This window comes from Vicugna pacos, chromosome 3 (assembly GCF_048564905.1).
Source record: "Vicugna pacos chromosome 3, VicPac4, whole genome shotgun sequence".
Lineage (NCBI taxonomy): Eukaryota > Metazoa > Chordata > Mammalia > Artiodactyla > Camelidae > Vicugna > Vicugna pacos.
Window position 1 is genome coordinate 56,683,712 of NC_132989.1, and position 16,519 is coordinate 56,700,230.

Genomic DNA, 16,519 nt, shown 5'->3' on the forward strand with positions numbered 1-16,519 from the left:
CTTTAGATGGAGACATAGTTCAAATAAACACTAGAATTCCGTTCACAGTGCTTTGTGTAAGTATAAGAATGAGCATTTACGAATACTGAAAAGGAGATATGAAAAGAAATTCATTTAAGATGCTTCTACTGATTGTAGAATTTATATTGTATTTAGCCTTTCTTAATGGAAGGGTTTTTCTGCATATTAAGCTGACACTTAAAAAATAAGAGGTTACATACTCTTGGCCAGTAAAGTAAATTTACTGTCCTTGCACCTTACAGCGAAGCATATTATACTGCAAATAAGAGTGCCGCTGTTGGTGATGCAGAATACAGGCTGTATGTAATCAGCGGCATGCATCAAAAGTCATCTGATAGCCACATTAACGCCACATTTCCTATTAAGAATCAGACTAAATTACAACATGGCACTTCCCAGAATGAGCCAAGGAAATGCATTCTGCAAGAAGAAATAATTGTATTTGAGTGTCTCTGTAAAAATCAGGAAGTCTTTTAGCAATAAGTAATAATGCTTTTCTTTTGAGTCTGCCTTCTTTTGTATTGCAATATATTCAGCCTCGCTGGCAAGCCTATCACACTAATTATTATTACATCTAGTGGTTCAGTTATCTTGATGACTACTGTAGCTGAAATACTCCAAGGTCAAATTCTTAATAGCGCGAATCAAACTAAGCAGCCATCATCCATGCAGTTGCCTTTGAGATAGACTAGATGAAACAGTATATCCCAGACCTGTTTATGGGTTTTATTATTCTTTCAAAGGTGGAGTAAATTATACATATGGTTTAATGGCACTATTCATTTTGCAAAAGTTCCTTCTCAAAAATCTTGAGAGGTGCAGGTGTCCTGTTGTGAAAATGTCAGCACAGCCGTACCTATAATGATCTTATTGATCACAGAAGTCTGCAGCCTGACCTCCAGTGCTTCCAAGTGATCCAAAGTGACCTGAGTGGTTATGTGCATCTTCTCAATTCATAGGCCTTCAAAAATTTCCTATGATACTTGCACATGTAATACATCCACTGGCTCGCAAATGCATGTTCTGCTTGGTTTATGCACACATAAAATAGTGTAAATGAACTCCAGACCATGTTGAGGAAAGCTGCTCTCCCCAAATCCCTCCATATCTCCAGGGTGGAAATAAGCATTTAGTTTGCAATGTATCCAAATATAAGCATCTGTACACATTTGGATGTTCTATGAATATGAAATTAAATATGAAACTTCTTTCTTTTGTGACAATTTTCTTTCTTTAATTTTTTAACATCGCTGTTGCACATCTGGACAGCAGTGATTTCTCCTTTAATTTAAATGCGTTGCTTTTTTACAGACCATTTTGAGTAAGGCAATTTGAATTGTGCAACTATTCATTCTGAACATAGCAAAACATCCATTTAATTCAAAGATAATTTCTGAGGGAAAAAAAAGTAAACATACAGAAGAAACTGGTTTGTGTCAGTTTTGACTTTTCCAGGGTTTTTGGCTTTGTGGTACTCAATACTTATCTTACAAAGGTAACATAACCAAGATTCTTTCAGTTCCTTTTTGGTTAAAGAGATAGAAATAAGTGGAAGATTTTAGCCCTGGGAATATCATAATACAAAGTGTTTCATGTTTTAAAGCTAAAATGACAAAAAGGGGGTTAAAAATTTCATGAATTTCATAATTTCATGAAACTTTTAACCCCCTTTTTGTCATTTTAGCTTTAAAACATGCACCCTAAGTTGATACTAAAAAGCAATACTTAGCATCCACTGTCCCATGATGATTTTAATAATGAAGTGACTTGAATCCACTTTTCCTCATCCTTTCACTGTTTTGGTCTTTCTTTTCTGCATCCTTCTAGTCCCCTCCCTTATATATCCTTGCCTAGTGGAATGATTCTAAACATGTTGCCATATTTTCATGCAAATGACCAACATCATTTTTAACATTTTGGCCAAATGAAATTTTATTTCCTTGCAAAACAAAGTATTTAGTTGAGTTGAATTGTAATTAAAAGTCATCATATTAATAGAGCATCTATACAACTGCACAAAATGTAACGATTCTACAGATACAGTTTGGCTCCATTTTGAAAATGGACCTTTAAAATACACAGCCACCTATTGTATTTTATGTATTAATGACAAATGTTCAGCAAATATGGAACATGAAAGAAGAAATATTATGCTTTTTAAAATAATGCTACCTGCTTGTTATTTGGCTGTAATATAGCTGGCATGCTGCATTTGGGGCTGTCTACGTGTGTTTTTTTAAATGCCATCTTTATTAGTATTACATTCAAGAAATAGTACTAAGAATCAGTTTCTTTCAAGACCTTCCTCCAGTGTGTGGCATATAAGTCTGTGACGAGCGACATTACAGAAGGTCATGTCACTTTTAACTGCTTGCATTACATCTTTCTGATTTCCCTGGTGCCCTTCCTTTGTTTGATTAATACTACTTGCTTTCAAGCAAGGTATCAGAAAGCATAATTTGGAAAAAGAATTCCAGAGCCAATCTAAGATATTCCCCTAAAGAAAAAAGGGGGGAAAAGCCAACTTTGTAAAAATATATCTTTTCTAACACATGCATTTTTTCATCACTCTTCATTTTTTTTTCCTCAAGGAAATCCTATAGATTTATGAAATTATGAAATTATTGCTGACAAATGTTTGGGCAACTGGACTTTGTATACTTGAAAACAAAACTATGTAGCCTTTATGTGGTTTTATTTGAAGAGGAAAGAGCTGGAATTTGAGACTGGATTCCTTTCTTTTATTTGTTTTCCTTAGTTAAGTGTTAAACTCCAGCACTCTTTTTCTAAATAGTAGGTGTTACTTGAGTTCTCTGGGAAAGGTTGCAATTTTGTGTAGTCATTAAATGTACTTCAGTGATATATACATACAGTTTGTTTTTAAAAGCTCAGTTTGCAATATGTATACTCATTGCATTTGGCCAGGACTCATGTCTTAGAGCTTCTGAGACACTCTTCCCTTTATTTGCCATCCATTTCATTGCACCATTTTTAAAACCTGAAAATTAGTTGTGAAACCGTTATCATTTTAATTAGGAATCTTTATCCACGCCTCTACCTTGCTCCTTTATGTATTTTTTAGTGTCAGTGAAACATGAATCACAATTGTGTATGTCATTCCGAACACTGAGTATTTTGTCCAGGAAAAAACTATAGCATTTAATTTCTAAAAATTAAAGTTTAAAATATTTTAAATGCAAGTCATTTTTTTTTCATTAATCGCTCACATTTTTGAGTCCTTACTTTGACACAGGCACTGGGCTGAGCTCTTTAAATACACTCTCTCTTTGGATCTCTAATCAACACTGTGGGACAGATGCTATTATTGTCTCCATTTTCCAAGGCACCTTAAACTTCACCTGAGCAAAACTTGATCGTGGGATGCATTCTGGAGCAGCTTAAAGTAGTAGGAAACCGTCTGAATTATAAATCCTCCCTTGTAGATGTTTATGATGTAACATTAAAAAGGCACTGGAGGAGGGGAAAAGCCCTCACTCGGGTGCTAAAACGCAACACAAAGGCCTCTCGCTAACACAACACTTTTCTGCCAAATGTAAAAGCAAATGGTTGTGTTGGGTGGTTCTGCCCGCACATTTGTGGAGCAATTGTGCATAGCCAATTACCCACTTGTGCAGGGTGGGAACAGTTTAGGTTTTGCAAATGAAGAGCTTGATTCTGGAGACCTCTTTGAGCTGTTCTTGAACGTAAGATCTTCAGCTGATTTGTGAAATGTGTAAAATAAGCTATTGGTTTGTTTTATGGTTCAGTAATATTTTGAACTTTTGAAAATTAACTTTTGAAAATTAACTTTCTATTGCCAGGCAAATCTTTGAAAGCATTTTGAATATTTACTTTCATTTATCTGCATCATTGATTAAGTATAAGTCTTTCTGGGTGAGCTAGTTCATTTCTGTGGGATAAATAATAGGCCCTCCCTCTACCAAAAAGTGTATCTGAAGATAGGAAGAACAGGTCATGTATTCCTCTGTTCACTCTCTCAACAAAACTTCTTGAACACCTATTATGTACCTTACAACTGCTAGGCACAATCCAGTACCACGCAGCCTGCCTTGCACCTGCACGATGATGGTACGTACTGAAGAGGGAGGCATATAATCTGTTCTTAATAGCCAGCTAAAATATTGTTTGACTTTATGTACAGGAATAAAATTATAATAATTTCATTTTCCACATTTGCTATATGATTCTGCATAATTTTAGGGAAAAAAGCACTTAATCTAAGACATGAAATCATCATGTTGTATGGCTCAATAGGTATAATTTTTATTTTTTAAAAATAGGTGATAATGACCAACCTTTGAAAAATTACTTAATATAAATCTAAAATTGTAAACATCATTTTATTAGAGATACAAAATTATAATCATTTTAAAAAATCATGTGAGGTCAATTCTTTGTTCGTCTGTTTTTCTTTTCCTTTTTTTCCCTTTTTTGTTTTGTTTTGTTTTGTTTTTGGTTTAGAGCTGGGCAGGGTTTGAGAGCTGGCTCTCTGCTATCCCACAGTCTGGGTTTGAGTTCTAGTTTAGTTACTTGCTGTGTCAGGTGAATGTTTTTGATGTCACACAATGTACTGAAATATTGTGACTGCTTTTCCTCTTTAAACCCCCATCACAAAGAGCCCAATGTGGAACAGCCTGGCCTCAGTTATACATTGTCACTGTTGTTGTCTATATAATACGGGTGCTTCAAAATTTCAGGAAATTAAAAGTCAACATGAAAGACTATCTGATAGCCCCCATTTAAATTCTATTGGATTATAAGCCTCTTGAGGGCTGACATGACTACAGATGAAGTATCTCTGTGTTGCCCATCTTTATATTCCCACAGTCCCTCCCACTGTGTGCCTTGACAAGGGTGTTTGTCATAAATGCTCATGGACTGGCTGAATATAGTTAGAATGTCAAGAGTCCTTCTTTCTTGCTGAGACTGGATTGCTTTATATGCCCCCAAAATAAATGTAAACTCTCACTTGATATTGGAAACAGTGCATTGTGTCACTGTGGTTCTTTGGCAATGCTGAATGTCTGAAAGACCACAAGATACTACCATTTAATAGAATATTTAAAGTGTGACATTAAATTAAGAAAAATCTTCCAGGTTGTCAGTTGCTTTTAGTTATATATCAGTTCATGAGAACTAGAGATTTGTGTTTGGGCTATTGTTTTAAAATCAGTTAATGCTTTTAGAATAGTTGAGAAAAATTCTTAGAATAACTGAGAGTCCTGATGTGTTGATTTGGTTATGTAACTCTTTGTAAAAGTCTTAGATACGAAAGTTTTCTTTCATAGCATATTTCTGTCTCTGTCATAAAGCCACGTGAAAGAGGGGGTAGCTATCTCTGTATTCTAAAGGTATGAGCTTTAGGGGAAAGGTTTAAAAATATTTGATAACCACGATGCTGTTGAGTATATTCAGAGATAAAGATACTGGAAACAAAGATAAAAAGCACCACAAGAATTAGAAATTATATCAAGTGGCAGAAATACTATCATAAGTTGGCATTTACCTGAATAACAACTCCCCTCAAAGTTTAAAAAGTTTTTGGTTTTCCATTTAGTGTATATGTATATAAAAACATAATAAAACACCAGAAACAGGGTGAAGTCTCATTTATAATGCCTGTGGGTATATATTGATTCAGGCAAGGGGAAATTATTTGACGAATCCAAAATCACTTGTCCATTTCTGCTGAAGTAGGTAAACCAGGAGGTAAAAAAATACATGCATGTGTTATGTACCTACATGGGTTAGTTACACATATTACACACAGTTGATTGTTGAATATATTTCTAATTTTCTTTCAATAATGTCCATTCTCGTAATGTAATTCATGCATAAAAATCACAGAAAATTAAAATAGAGTTTCAGGTAGTCCACAAAATCCACAAGTAATTCAGAAATACTCAAGAGTTGACATTTATATATCAGAATTAAAACTGGAGCTGTGAAAGACATTGTTAGTTTTATGCCATAGATCACCAGCATGAAACAATGAACAGACATAGTTTTTTATCTCAGGGTTGGGTGACAAGTAAATTAGAAATAGCAGAGCTGTTTTCTGCTTAGTTATCTAGCTCTAAACTTAAAGTGCCTAATTAATATAGACAGTGGAGTAGGTCAAAAAGAAATCTCCTGATTTAAAGCATCCTTCAAATTAATGTTAGTTTACCTTATGCATATTTCACATTCTTTAAGTTGTCACAGAACATTTCACACAAATAGGGTTCTCCTGACTGCGATTTGGTTCCCTGGTGTTAATCAATTAAAGGCATAGCATTTTCCTAATCCTTATCTCTAGATCAAATATTTCCTCTCAGTGCATCTGTTTCAAATGTTAATAAAGTTTTCATTTCCAAAAGGTTCAAAATGACAGAACAAAATTCTCTCCTTTAAGAGCGCGAAAACGACTTCTGTTTCTGTCTGCAGGTAGTGGAGGACATGCTAGAGGACGAGGAAGAAGAAGATGACAAAGATGACAAGGTAATTATCTTTCCCAGCACTTGGGTACCTGGGGATGGGGAAATGTAGACATGACACTGTTTTCACAGACAGTTAAAAAAGGAGTTGAAGTGTTTGAGTCCAGAAAATTGGACAGTGCTGTTTATCATCCTAACAATGCCACTGCATGTTGCAAAGAGGGAGAGAGGACTATAAATCGTCTTCGCTTTTGTCCAGAGCTGGGTCAAATATTTTTCTGCCAGGAACAAAAAAAATAATTCAGCTTGTCTGGAACTTGATAGCTCTTGTGAAGATAACAGCAGTGACAACTGTTTTTGAAGGGCAAAAATTTGTCCTATCATGAGTATTACAAATCAGGCTACACTTTGGGGGAAGAGAGAAGTGAAAAAAACGGCAGCCTGCATGAGCTGAACATGGATATTGTCACCTGTAATTTTCCAAGAATTGCTCAGCAAAAGAACACATGTGCGGAGGGTTCCGGTAGGCATTTAAATAATCGCCTAGACTTGGGATGGTCCTGTGGCTCCTTGGTCAGGAAAGTCTGCTCAAAGAGGCTCGTATTTCAATTGCTGGTTGGCTCGGAGATGGTGCCCACAGTACACAACAGCTAGTTTCTGAGACTACTTGTATTGGTTGTCCCCTGGGGAGAGGGGACCACTGGAGGGAGGAATCAGAATGACCTTGCATCACTGCGGCAGAGGCTGGGGTCAGAAGAATAGCTTTCTATCGCAAGGAGGTTAGTGAGGCTGGTTTGTCATCATCTTCGGGCATTTATTGTTTCTTGTGTGTATATATATATATATATATATATATATATACACACACACACACACATACATACATACACACACATGCACATATATATATTTTGAAGTGCAGTTAACAATGTTGTGTCAGTTTCTGGTGTATAGCACAATACTTCAGTCATACATGAACATATGTATATTCATTTTCGTATTCTTTTTCACTGTAAGTTACTACAAGATATTGAATATAGTTCCCTGTGCTATATAGTATGAGCTTGTTGTTTATCTACTTTATATGTATTAGTTTGTATCTGCGAATCTCGAACTTCCAATTTATCCCTTATCTCTTGGCATTTCTAGATGTAAAATCTTAAAGTCTTAAGGTGAGATTGGGAAGAAAGAGTGAGACTATCATTCATTATTTCCACGTTGTTCAGCGTATAAAACCAGATTCTGACCTTACAGAATCTATCTGACTTCCGTTATAGTAAACTGCTGAAATCTTCTGAAGAAAAGAGAAAAATAGCATATCTTAATTTATGCCCTTGACCTTTGATTCCAGTAGAGGTGTACACTTATATCCTAGTGTAAGAATTTGTGTGCTGGAAGTTAAGCATTGGGAATGTCAAACAAAAGAAAACAAAACAACCTCACAGTGATTAGTTAACCTCCCAAATGAGTTTTTTCCTAACTAATATTCAGTGCTAGAAGGAAAATAGAAATACATGGACACCACACACACACACACACACACACACACACACACACACTTTCTCCCTTCTGCTATTTCAAACATTTTTAAACTGATAGAGCTTTTATGTGGAATTTTTCTGCTGAACAACATTTAGTCATTAGCAACATCACAAACATAAACTAACAAAATCTTCCTGCAAAAACACATATGTGCTTGTTTTTAATGCTGAATAACATGGGCATACACTTCTGGCAATAAATGATATGATTTATTGTTAAGGTCAGTTGTAGAGCTGTAGAGAGCTGGTATTTTAACTCAACATGCCAGCTCTGAATCATCATTTCTCTGCTGATAAACACGGAGCTGCCATCCATTTATGGCCATTTTCCCTTGCTTGTTGCTGCTTTATTATTAAAGCCACCATAAAGAGCCATTCTAGCAGCAGGCGTTTCCCCAGAAATGTTAAAAAATGGAAACTCTTAGTGAAGTCTAGTACTTCAGTGCCCCTGCTTGACGTCAGCCTGTATTTTTTTAGCTAGTTGGTTGATACTCTATACCGTTTATCTTCCTTTCTGGTCATTTTTAATAGAGAAGATGTTAGGAGTGGGAAACCAACAGCACGGTTGGTTAACCAGCTCACCAAAACATAGATGTCAGGTAGATCATGCCGGAGTGGAAACAATCCCACATCTCTGGAGCGGTATCTATTGGGATCCACGGTTTGGTTGCCTGAAATTGACACCCTAGTTCAAATACATTTTCAGATCTAGTTACCAAAGTTGATTGAAGGCGAGTGCTTAAATTGCTGTGTGAATTCAGCTGTATTTTTCTGTACAGGATGGTGACAAACAGTGTGTTTTCCATATGAAAGGATTGTAAGCTGATTTTCATTAATCCACCCCTTAATTTGAGTGATTTAGAAGATTTTTCTTTCTTTCACTCATAATGCAATTGAGAATATAAAACTCATACCTGAACAAAAAGAAAATCTCCAGTGGAATAATTTACAATAGACTTTTAGGGACTTGCATAGTAGAGGGAAGAATCTTAACATGGACTCTAGCAATAAAAAGTTGTTACTACAAGAAATGGAAATATGAAAGGATCCTTCAAGTTTCCATTTATCGGCGTCTGTCTCGTGACTGGCTCTCACGGTGGTGAATGTTCTAAGTCTTGGCTATCAGTGTGTCTGAGTAGGAGAAGGGTAATTTCCTACTTTAAAAAATTCATTGGTTCCTCTATTTAAAGTTTGTGTAGAGAGTCATGCATAATGGAATTTCATGAGAAAACAAATGTGTTTTTTGCCAGACGAGCAGGTAGTGACCTCTAGCTCTCATTATTTCTCTGTTTTCTCATATGGTATAATAGTGAGGTCAGGTCACTGGGTCCTCTTATAGGATAAAAGTAAAAAAGATTAATAAATGTGCCAAAGCCTCACTTTAATTGAACCTGAAGCATATGTTGCAAGTATGTAAAATATGTCCCAGATGTTTCACCAGAGCCAGTGTCTTGGCTTTCCCTGATTACCACAAGGCAGCTATTAGTCCTGTAACCTTTGGACTTGGGGGTAAATGGGGTATTACGTGGCACAGAATGAAAGCACCTGTTTTCCATTCAGCAAAGACCCCTGGCAGGCTTTGCCTAAGCCTATCCATATGTTTTCACTTAGCAGATTGTTGGGCGATTATGAAAAGTGTCTTTCTTTAGAGCCAGCATTGATATTAGTCACTCACAATGAAAGGACAAGTCATTGGCTACCTGACAAGGTCCGTGTGGGTAGAAACTGAAGTCCTTCACTTCTTTTGAGCTTGGAGTATTTTCTCTCAACATAATTATATAAATGGCGCAGACACGGGTAGAAGAAGTTGAAGCAAAGATGATAATTACTTAACGTAATAGTTTTCTAATAGCTTTTCATTAGTGCTGACTTGAACACCTGTGCAGACTTTGGTTAAAGTTGATAAAAGCAAAGTCATGATTTACCTGGATCCCCAGATCTTGAAGTTTTTTCACATGGTGGACTTTTGAGTATTTTTTTTTCCGTTAGTTCTTTACTAAAACAGCTGATCATTATTCATATGAGGGTTTGTGATCCTCAGACTTATCCTTCATTCTAGAATCCTTTGCCCACATTTGCTTAAATCTAAAATTAGGTGGCTTCTCTCTTATCCAATTCCATGGCTTCTACAAAGGCAGAGAATATGAGTGTTTTAAATGGTGCGTCTTAGTTATGAAGAAAATCATTGACTTGTTAAATACTTTCACTTATGTCTGTGTTATGTAGTAGCACTAGGTTAAGCTGCACTGGAGATGAAATTTGTCCTGAATTAAATGTTACAAAGACATCGTACTGCATTGTCCGTTCCCTTTGTTGTAAAGCTTTCTTTCTGCCAGCAACCACAAAGTCATGGTTTGATCTGAATTTCTACCTGACACCAAATCCTGCCTTTGTGGTTAATGGACTATCTTAGTAAATAAGACTTAGCTAAATTACATAGGTGGAGCTATCAATAAACCACATAATAGTGTTTTTCACCATGTTATCTGTAATAATACAGTGGTCAGTCTGTATAATCTCAACAGCTAATTAATAAAGATCAACTTTGTTTTGTGGCTTAAAAAGTTTAGGCATGCTTCTCACAGTGTGGCCTACCCCTGTAATCGAATTCAGCTGCAGTATCAGGAAGCCAGAGATAGGATTCAGGTTTTCCTAAGAAAAGGTATGAATCCAAATGTGTAGCATTCTAGCAATGTTTACTGATAAAAGATATTAAAATGTTCAGACAGTGATGCTTACATTGCTTCTCCTTTTTCTTCAACCATTATGTCAAGGTTACTGTGTTTCAGCATAACTAGTCACAGTGAATGAAATATCTGAGTTACTTCAAAATATACAGATTGCTTGCCTTAATTCTCAGAATCTGTTTTTCTGGTTTGATTCTCCAGCCCTTAATGTGTGTATAATACATCCAAGTTGAATATGTCTCTGTCTCTGATATTAACTGCAAGGGGGGATAAAAAGAGATAGCTCTGATAAGTGATAAAAGAGAAGATTTTAATCTGACAAAATGGCATTTTCTAGTTATGTTCAATGAAATAACTATTGAGTGGGGACACAGACCAAAGCTTTGGAGAAAGTCAGGGAAAGAGGAGACAAGAAAAAAAAATTATTTAAAAAAAAATTCCTAACTTATGTTTAACTGGAATACCATTGTACTAGTTTGTCAGTTTCCTATTGCTGCATAACAAATAGCCATCAAACCATACACATTTATTAGCTTTCAGTTCAGTAGGTCAGATGTCCAGGTGTAGCTCAGCTGGGTTCTCTGCTCAGTCTCACACTCAAGGTACTGGTCAGGCTAGAGGCTCTGCAAAAAAATCCACTTCTGAACTCATTTGTTGGTAGAATTCAGTTCCTAGTTGTTAGAGGACTGAAGCTCTTGTGTTCTTGTTGGCTTTTCACTCCTAGAGGCCACTTTCCACGGCCCCCTCCATCTTTATTTATATTTATATAAATATTTATAAATTTTTATTATCCATATTTATATCCATCAGTAGAGAATCTCCCTTGTGTCGAGTCTCTCATACTTCAAATCTCTTTCTCCAGGAACAGCCTAGTCCATCATAGGGGTTCACCTGATTTGGTCAGGCCCACCAAAGATAATCTCTTTTTAAAGTCAACTCTGCCTTGTAGCATAATCTAGTCATAGGACTGACCATCCCATCATATTCCTAAATCTGTCTCACACACAGAAGGGCAGGGAATTATACAGGACATATACACCAGGAGTTGGGTATCTTGGCAGCCATCTTCGAATTCTGTCAACTACAAGCATCTAGACCCAGTTGTGCTCTAAAACAAAAATGGAAAAGTCTTTCCTAGACCCTGACATAACTATCCTCCATACATTAGGAAAGCCTGCCTGCTTACACATGTCCCTTCAGAGATTATAGGAAACGTCTCATACCAGAGGTATAAACTGAGATACATTTTGTAGTCATAGTACAGTATGTTCCACTTGCTTATTCTCTAATTCAGCTCTGGCAAATTAATCATATTCATCTCAGGCATGATCTTTAGTAGCACCATCAGGGAATGTACTATCCATCCCAACTAGGAGCAACTTACTTCTAAATTTCTACTTCTCACTGTTCTCTTGCACGCTCAGTTCTTGCCCACCGTGCCAACTAAGGGAGTATGTGGTGGGCAGAATAACAGCCCCTCAGAGAGATCCCTGTCCTAATCCCTGGAGCCTGTGAATATGTTACAGTACATGGCAAAGAGGCATTGAAGTAGCAGATGGGATGAAGGTTGCTAATCAGCTCATTTTACAGTAGGGAGATTATCCTGGATTATCTGAGTTTGCCCAATTAAATGAGTGTCCTTAAAAGTGGAAGAGACCATCAGAGTGTGCAGCAGCTGGCAGCCGCTTGTGCAGCTGTGGCCAAAACCGATGCTTAGAACCTTCCCGGCAGGAAGGAAGAGCTGCTGGAACATCTGGATCACCTGAAGGTGGAGCTCTCCCAGCTGCGCATTGCCAAAGTGACTGGCAGCATGTGGTCCAAGCTCTACAAGATTGGAGCTGTCAGCCAGTCCATCACCCTTGTTCTCACCATCATTAACCAGACTCAGAAAGAGAACCTCAGGAAGTTCTATAAGCCCCAGGATCTGCTGGCCAAGAAAGCATGTACCCTGTACTGTAGGCTCAGCAAGCAGAATGCGAACCTAAAAGCAACGAAAAAGCAGCTGAAGGCACAGCCATGGAGGACCCACTGTGGGAACACGCAGTCAAGGCCAGAGCACTGGCTTTAATAAAACCCAAACTGACTTGGGGATGGGATGGGAAAGTGAGCTGTTATTCTGGCTTCAAAGATGAAGGAAGGGGACCATAAGCCAAGAAATGCAGGCGACTTCTTCTAGAAGCTGGAAAGGTCCCTGGGACCTCCAGAAAGAAATGCAACCTGGCCCACGTCTTGATTTTAGCCCAGTGAGACCCGCTTTCAGCTTCTGAACTGCAGAATAGTAAGATAAGTTTGTGTTGTTTATGGTTTATGGTTTATGTTAGTTTGTTACAGGAGTAACAGGCACTTAATAATGGTGCCTTCCAACTGCATATTCTGTACTTCTCAAAAAAAGACTTGCTTTTTAAAGTGCTAGATCTGAGTGCATTTTTCCTTAACTTAGTCCTACTCTTCTATGTAAGTACGGCTATACAGTCCTGCATTTAATACGGAAACTAAAAACAGTATCTAACAAAGCAAATATTTTTTATCCAAATTGCCTTAGTTTTTATTTCAGAAAAGCGTGTCCGAAATGCGAGTGGGTGAGTGCCGGTCTCTAATAGGTGACTTTCCTATTTAGGAGGCTGTGTTATTCTTCGGCAAGTGGTGCCCTGAGGCATGCTTGACTTCCTTTTTCAAGAGAATTTCAACTCCTCACAACATTCATTCCATTCCTTAAAATATTTCACTCTACAAAGCACCAGGGCAGAGGGCATTATCCTTATTTAGGTCACAAACCCTTTCAGAATCTGAGCAGTCTTTCTCCCCAGAAGAAAACCCATAAACACATACACAGGTAACTTTTTCATGCCTTTTTTTCGCAATGGAAATTGAATTATTTTACAGAGACTACAAAGTATCTTTCTAAAGTTATCTCAGTTGCTCTTAACCACATTTCTCTTGACATTAATGCCTATTTTCCTCAAACACCTGAGATAAATGCAAATTTTTCAAGTAAAAATAAAGTTTAATTCAGCTCAAAAATAAGCTCCTACAAGAAGGCTGATGTTTGGCTTTGATATTGAAATTACAGTGTTTTTTTTTTTGACGCAGCAATAGGCTTGTTATTTTTGACATCTGTTTGACTATGACTCTTCAGCTTCACGGCAATAAGTGTTTAAAATACTGACTTGGCAAACGAAAACAGTAACAAGCAAAATGGGAGCTGCTGTCTCTTTATTAGACGAGGGTTAGGTACAGTGAGATTCCTAGAGTTCTCCAAAGTCCTTGTTGAGATCATCTTTTGAAAAGTCTGCATCATTAATGCTTTGTCATTTTTTTTAAAGAATTAAAATATTCATGGTTGCATGTTAAGGACATTAGAGGCAGGATCAGCTTTCAAAGGATTATCTAATGATTCCAGCTATCTGTGGATTTCTACCTGTAAACAAATTGGCAATTTTGTCATTCCTTATTCCAGTTAGCAGAAGCCCTTCTCCATCCCTGGAACATTTAGGTGAATGTCTGCCTACCGTGTGCCCTTCCAGAGTGGCAGTTGAGCTAAAAGAATTTAAATGCAGAGATTTACCTAGGTAATTTGGCAAGGATATCCTTCAAGTAAAGCAAACTATGAATGGACTCTTCCTTGTTGGGGTATTCTAATAGTTGAATTTCCTTTGCCTCAAAAAAGCAAAACTTTCATTTGAAGGTCAACCAAACATTGCAAGACAGGTCCTCTGGAAAGCTAGTTAACTTCTGTTTTGCAGCAATGAATTTACTCTTCTACTCCCATTTCTTGACAAAACCTCTTGAAATAGCTGTGTGTCAGCCCTGGCTCTCAGGAGGTTGACAGCGTTCATAGAAATAGACACAATTTTTTCACGATCACTGGCAGAGTCGTTGACACCGGCTGACACCACTGCATGTTGAGATGAGGAGCACGTTTCTTCACCAAAGCAGCAGAACCAGATGTGATGCCAAGCATCACAGATGCTCCATCTGAGCCCAGAGTGCCAAGATTTTTATTCCGCTTGAAAGTTTGTTTGGCAAAGAAATTCTTCATCATGTTAAAGACGTTGACTCTGCAGGTTCTAAAAGGAGTTCATGAAGTAGAAATTCTTCCTCGATTGTGAGAACTTGCCAACAGGAGTTGGCTATGCAAATAGAGGTATCTATTTTCATTAAGTTACACTCAAAAGGGAAATGTTAAAGAACTATCAGAAAATCTATAATGTTGACATCATTTAAGGAAATCATAACTTGAAGAAATGAGTGACTTTACCAAAATAGTTCAGTGGCCTCTGGGTTATGTTTTTTGGTGATACGATGAACTGAAAATTTTTAATACAAGTCTTTTTATCTTGGGGCAAATCCAAAGCCAGGTAAAGTCCTAGTCTTTAAAAGTCAAGATGTTTTTATGTAAATAAAAAGATCCACAATGTCTAATAGATTTTTGGAATAGGCAGCCTGAGGTACTTAATCCTTCAATTTTATTGGTTCCCTGCTTCCATTGACCAGAATCTTGCCACACAAGAAATACTGCCTTTTTGTGTTGCTTCATACTCCATAAGTAATATAAAATTGATAGATATAAAAACTTCATGATACTTTTTTTTTCCTTGAAATTTACTGATTTAAGCTAGACTCAAAGTAAACAAAGATATATGGCTATAATCAAGTGAGCAGGTTTTGTTTTCTTAGATTCCTATCAACAGGCAACTATTCAAGAGATCTTAACATGGTGACAGTGTCACTTGTCTGTTTCCCTTCAGTAGCATGGTAGATTGCCTTCTGTTCAAAATGTGCTTTCCTGCCTACTGAGCTCAGGCTTGGCCACGTGACTCATTTTGCCTGACCCATGCCACTTCCCATCAGGAAGGATCAAGCGCCATCTTTGGCTCTGCCATCTTTTTATTTTTTCTGAAACACAGCTGGAATTGTCCATGTAGGAAGTCCTCCTTCAGCTGGAGTTCTGGTATAAAGATGACATGGAGCCAATTCATATGGACATATAGTATGAGAAAAAATAAATCTTTGTTTTTATAGGCCTCTATGATTTCGAGGTTTTTTTTTTTTTTACTGCAACATACTTCAGGCTTATAGATAGAGCATTCTGTTCCATACCATTCTGTGAATCAATGTCTTAAAATAATTTGACGTAAAACATTTTTAATAAAAGTAATCCAAGTTTCTGTCAGGAAGTTTTAAAATGTTATTTTCTTCCTAAATTCATAAACAAACCCCCACTCCTTGAAGCCCAGTCTCAGGGATAGATGGAAGTATTTTGCTATTGTTTCCCTCTTATTGAAAAGTGATACTTTTTTCTTGTAAACATATATTGAGGAACAAGTCACTGGGTAGACAAGATAAATATGGCATAATATAGGCCTTTCAGGAGTCACTGTCTGATGAGACCCTTGGTTATGTAAACTAATAATTATAATACAGTGAGAAAAATGTTATAAAGTTATGAACAGAATTTGGGTGGGAAAAACATCAGATGACCGTCTTCACCGGACTATCAGCAAATGTTGCACAGAGGAAATGGCGCTTGGTTTGGGCCTTGAAGGATGAATGAGGATGTGCGTGAAAGTGTGGCAGGTGCACTCCAGGAGTATGGGGTAGTGGAGTGGAAGCGGAGGAGGTTGACCCCCGACAGGGAAATTTAGCCTTGTGAAGCCTCTAGCCATCGTCTAAGGAATTTGAATTCTATCCTCCAAGCATTGAGGAATCTAAGACAGTTCTCACGTGGGGACTCATCGTGATGAAATTTGTACTTTACGAAGAAAACTATGGCAATGGGGCAGAAGATGGAACTAGAGGATGAGACTTGAAGTAGGAGATATGCTAGAAGGCG

General features: G+C 37.3%; 1 protein-coding gene across 10 annotated transcripts in view; it reads left to right on the forward strand.

The window, feature by feature from the left end:
• The window catches only part of MCTP1 (multiple C2 and transmembrane domain containing 1), a 604,116-nt gene that overhangs the window by 523,083 nt on the left and 64,514 nt on the right, over window positions 1-16,519 (forward strand). For all 10 annotated transcript variants that reach the window (XM_072958382.1, XM_072958380.1, XM_072958381.1 and 7 more), the window contains one exon: window positions 6,469-6,522. In XM_072958382.1, the coding sequence (XP_072814483.1) occupies window positions 6,469-6,522 (54 nt within the window). The remainder of the gene's footprint in view (window positions 1-6,468; window positions 6,523-16,519) is intronic.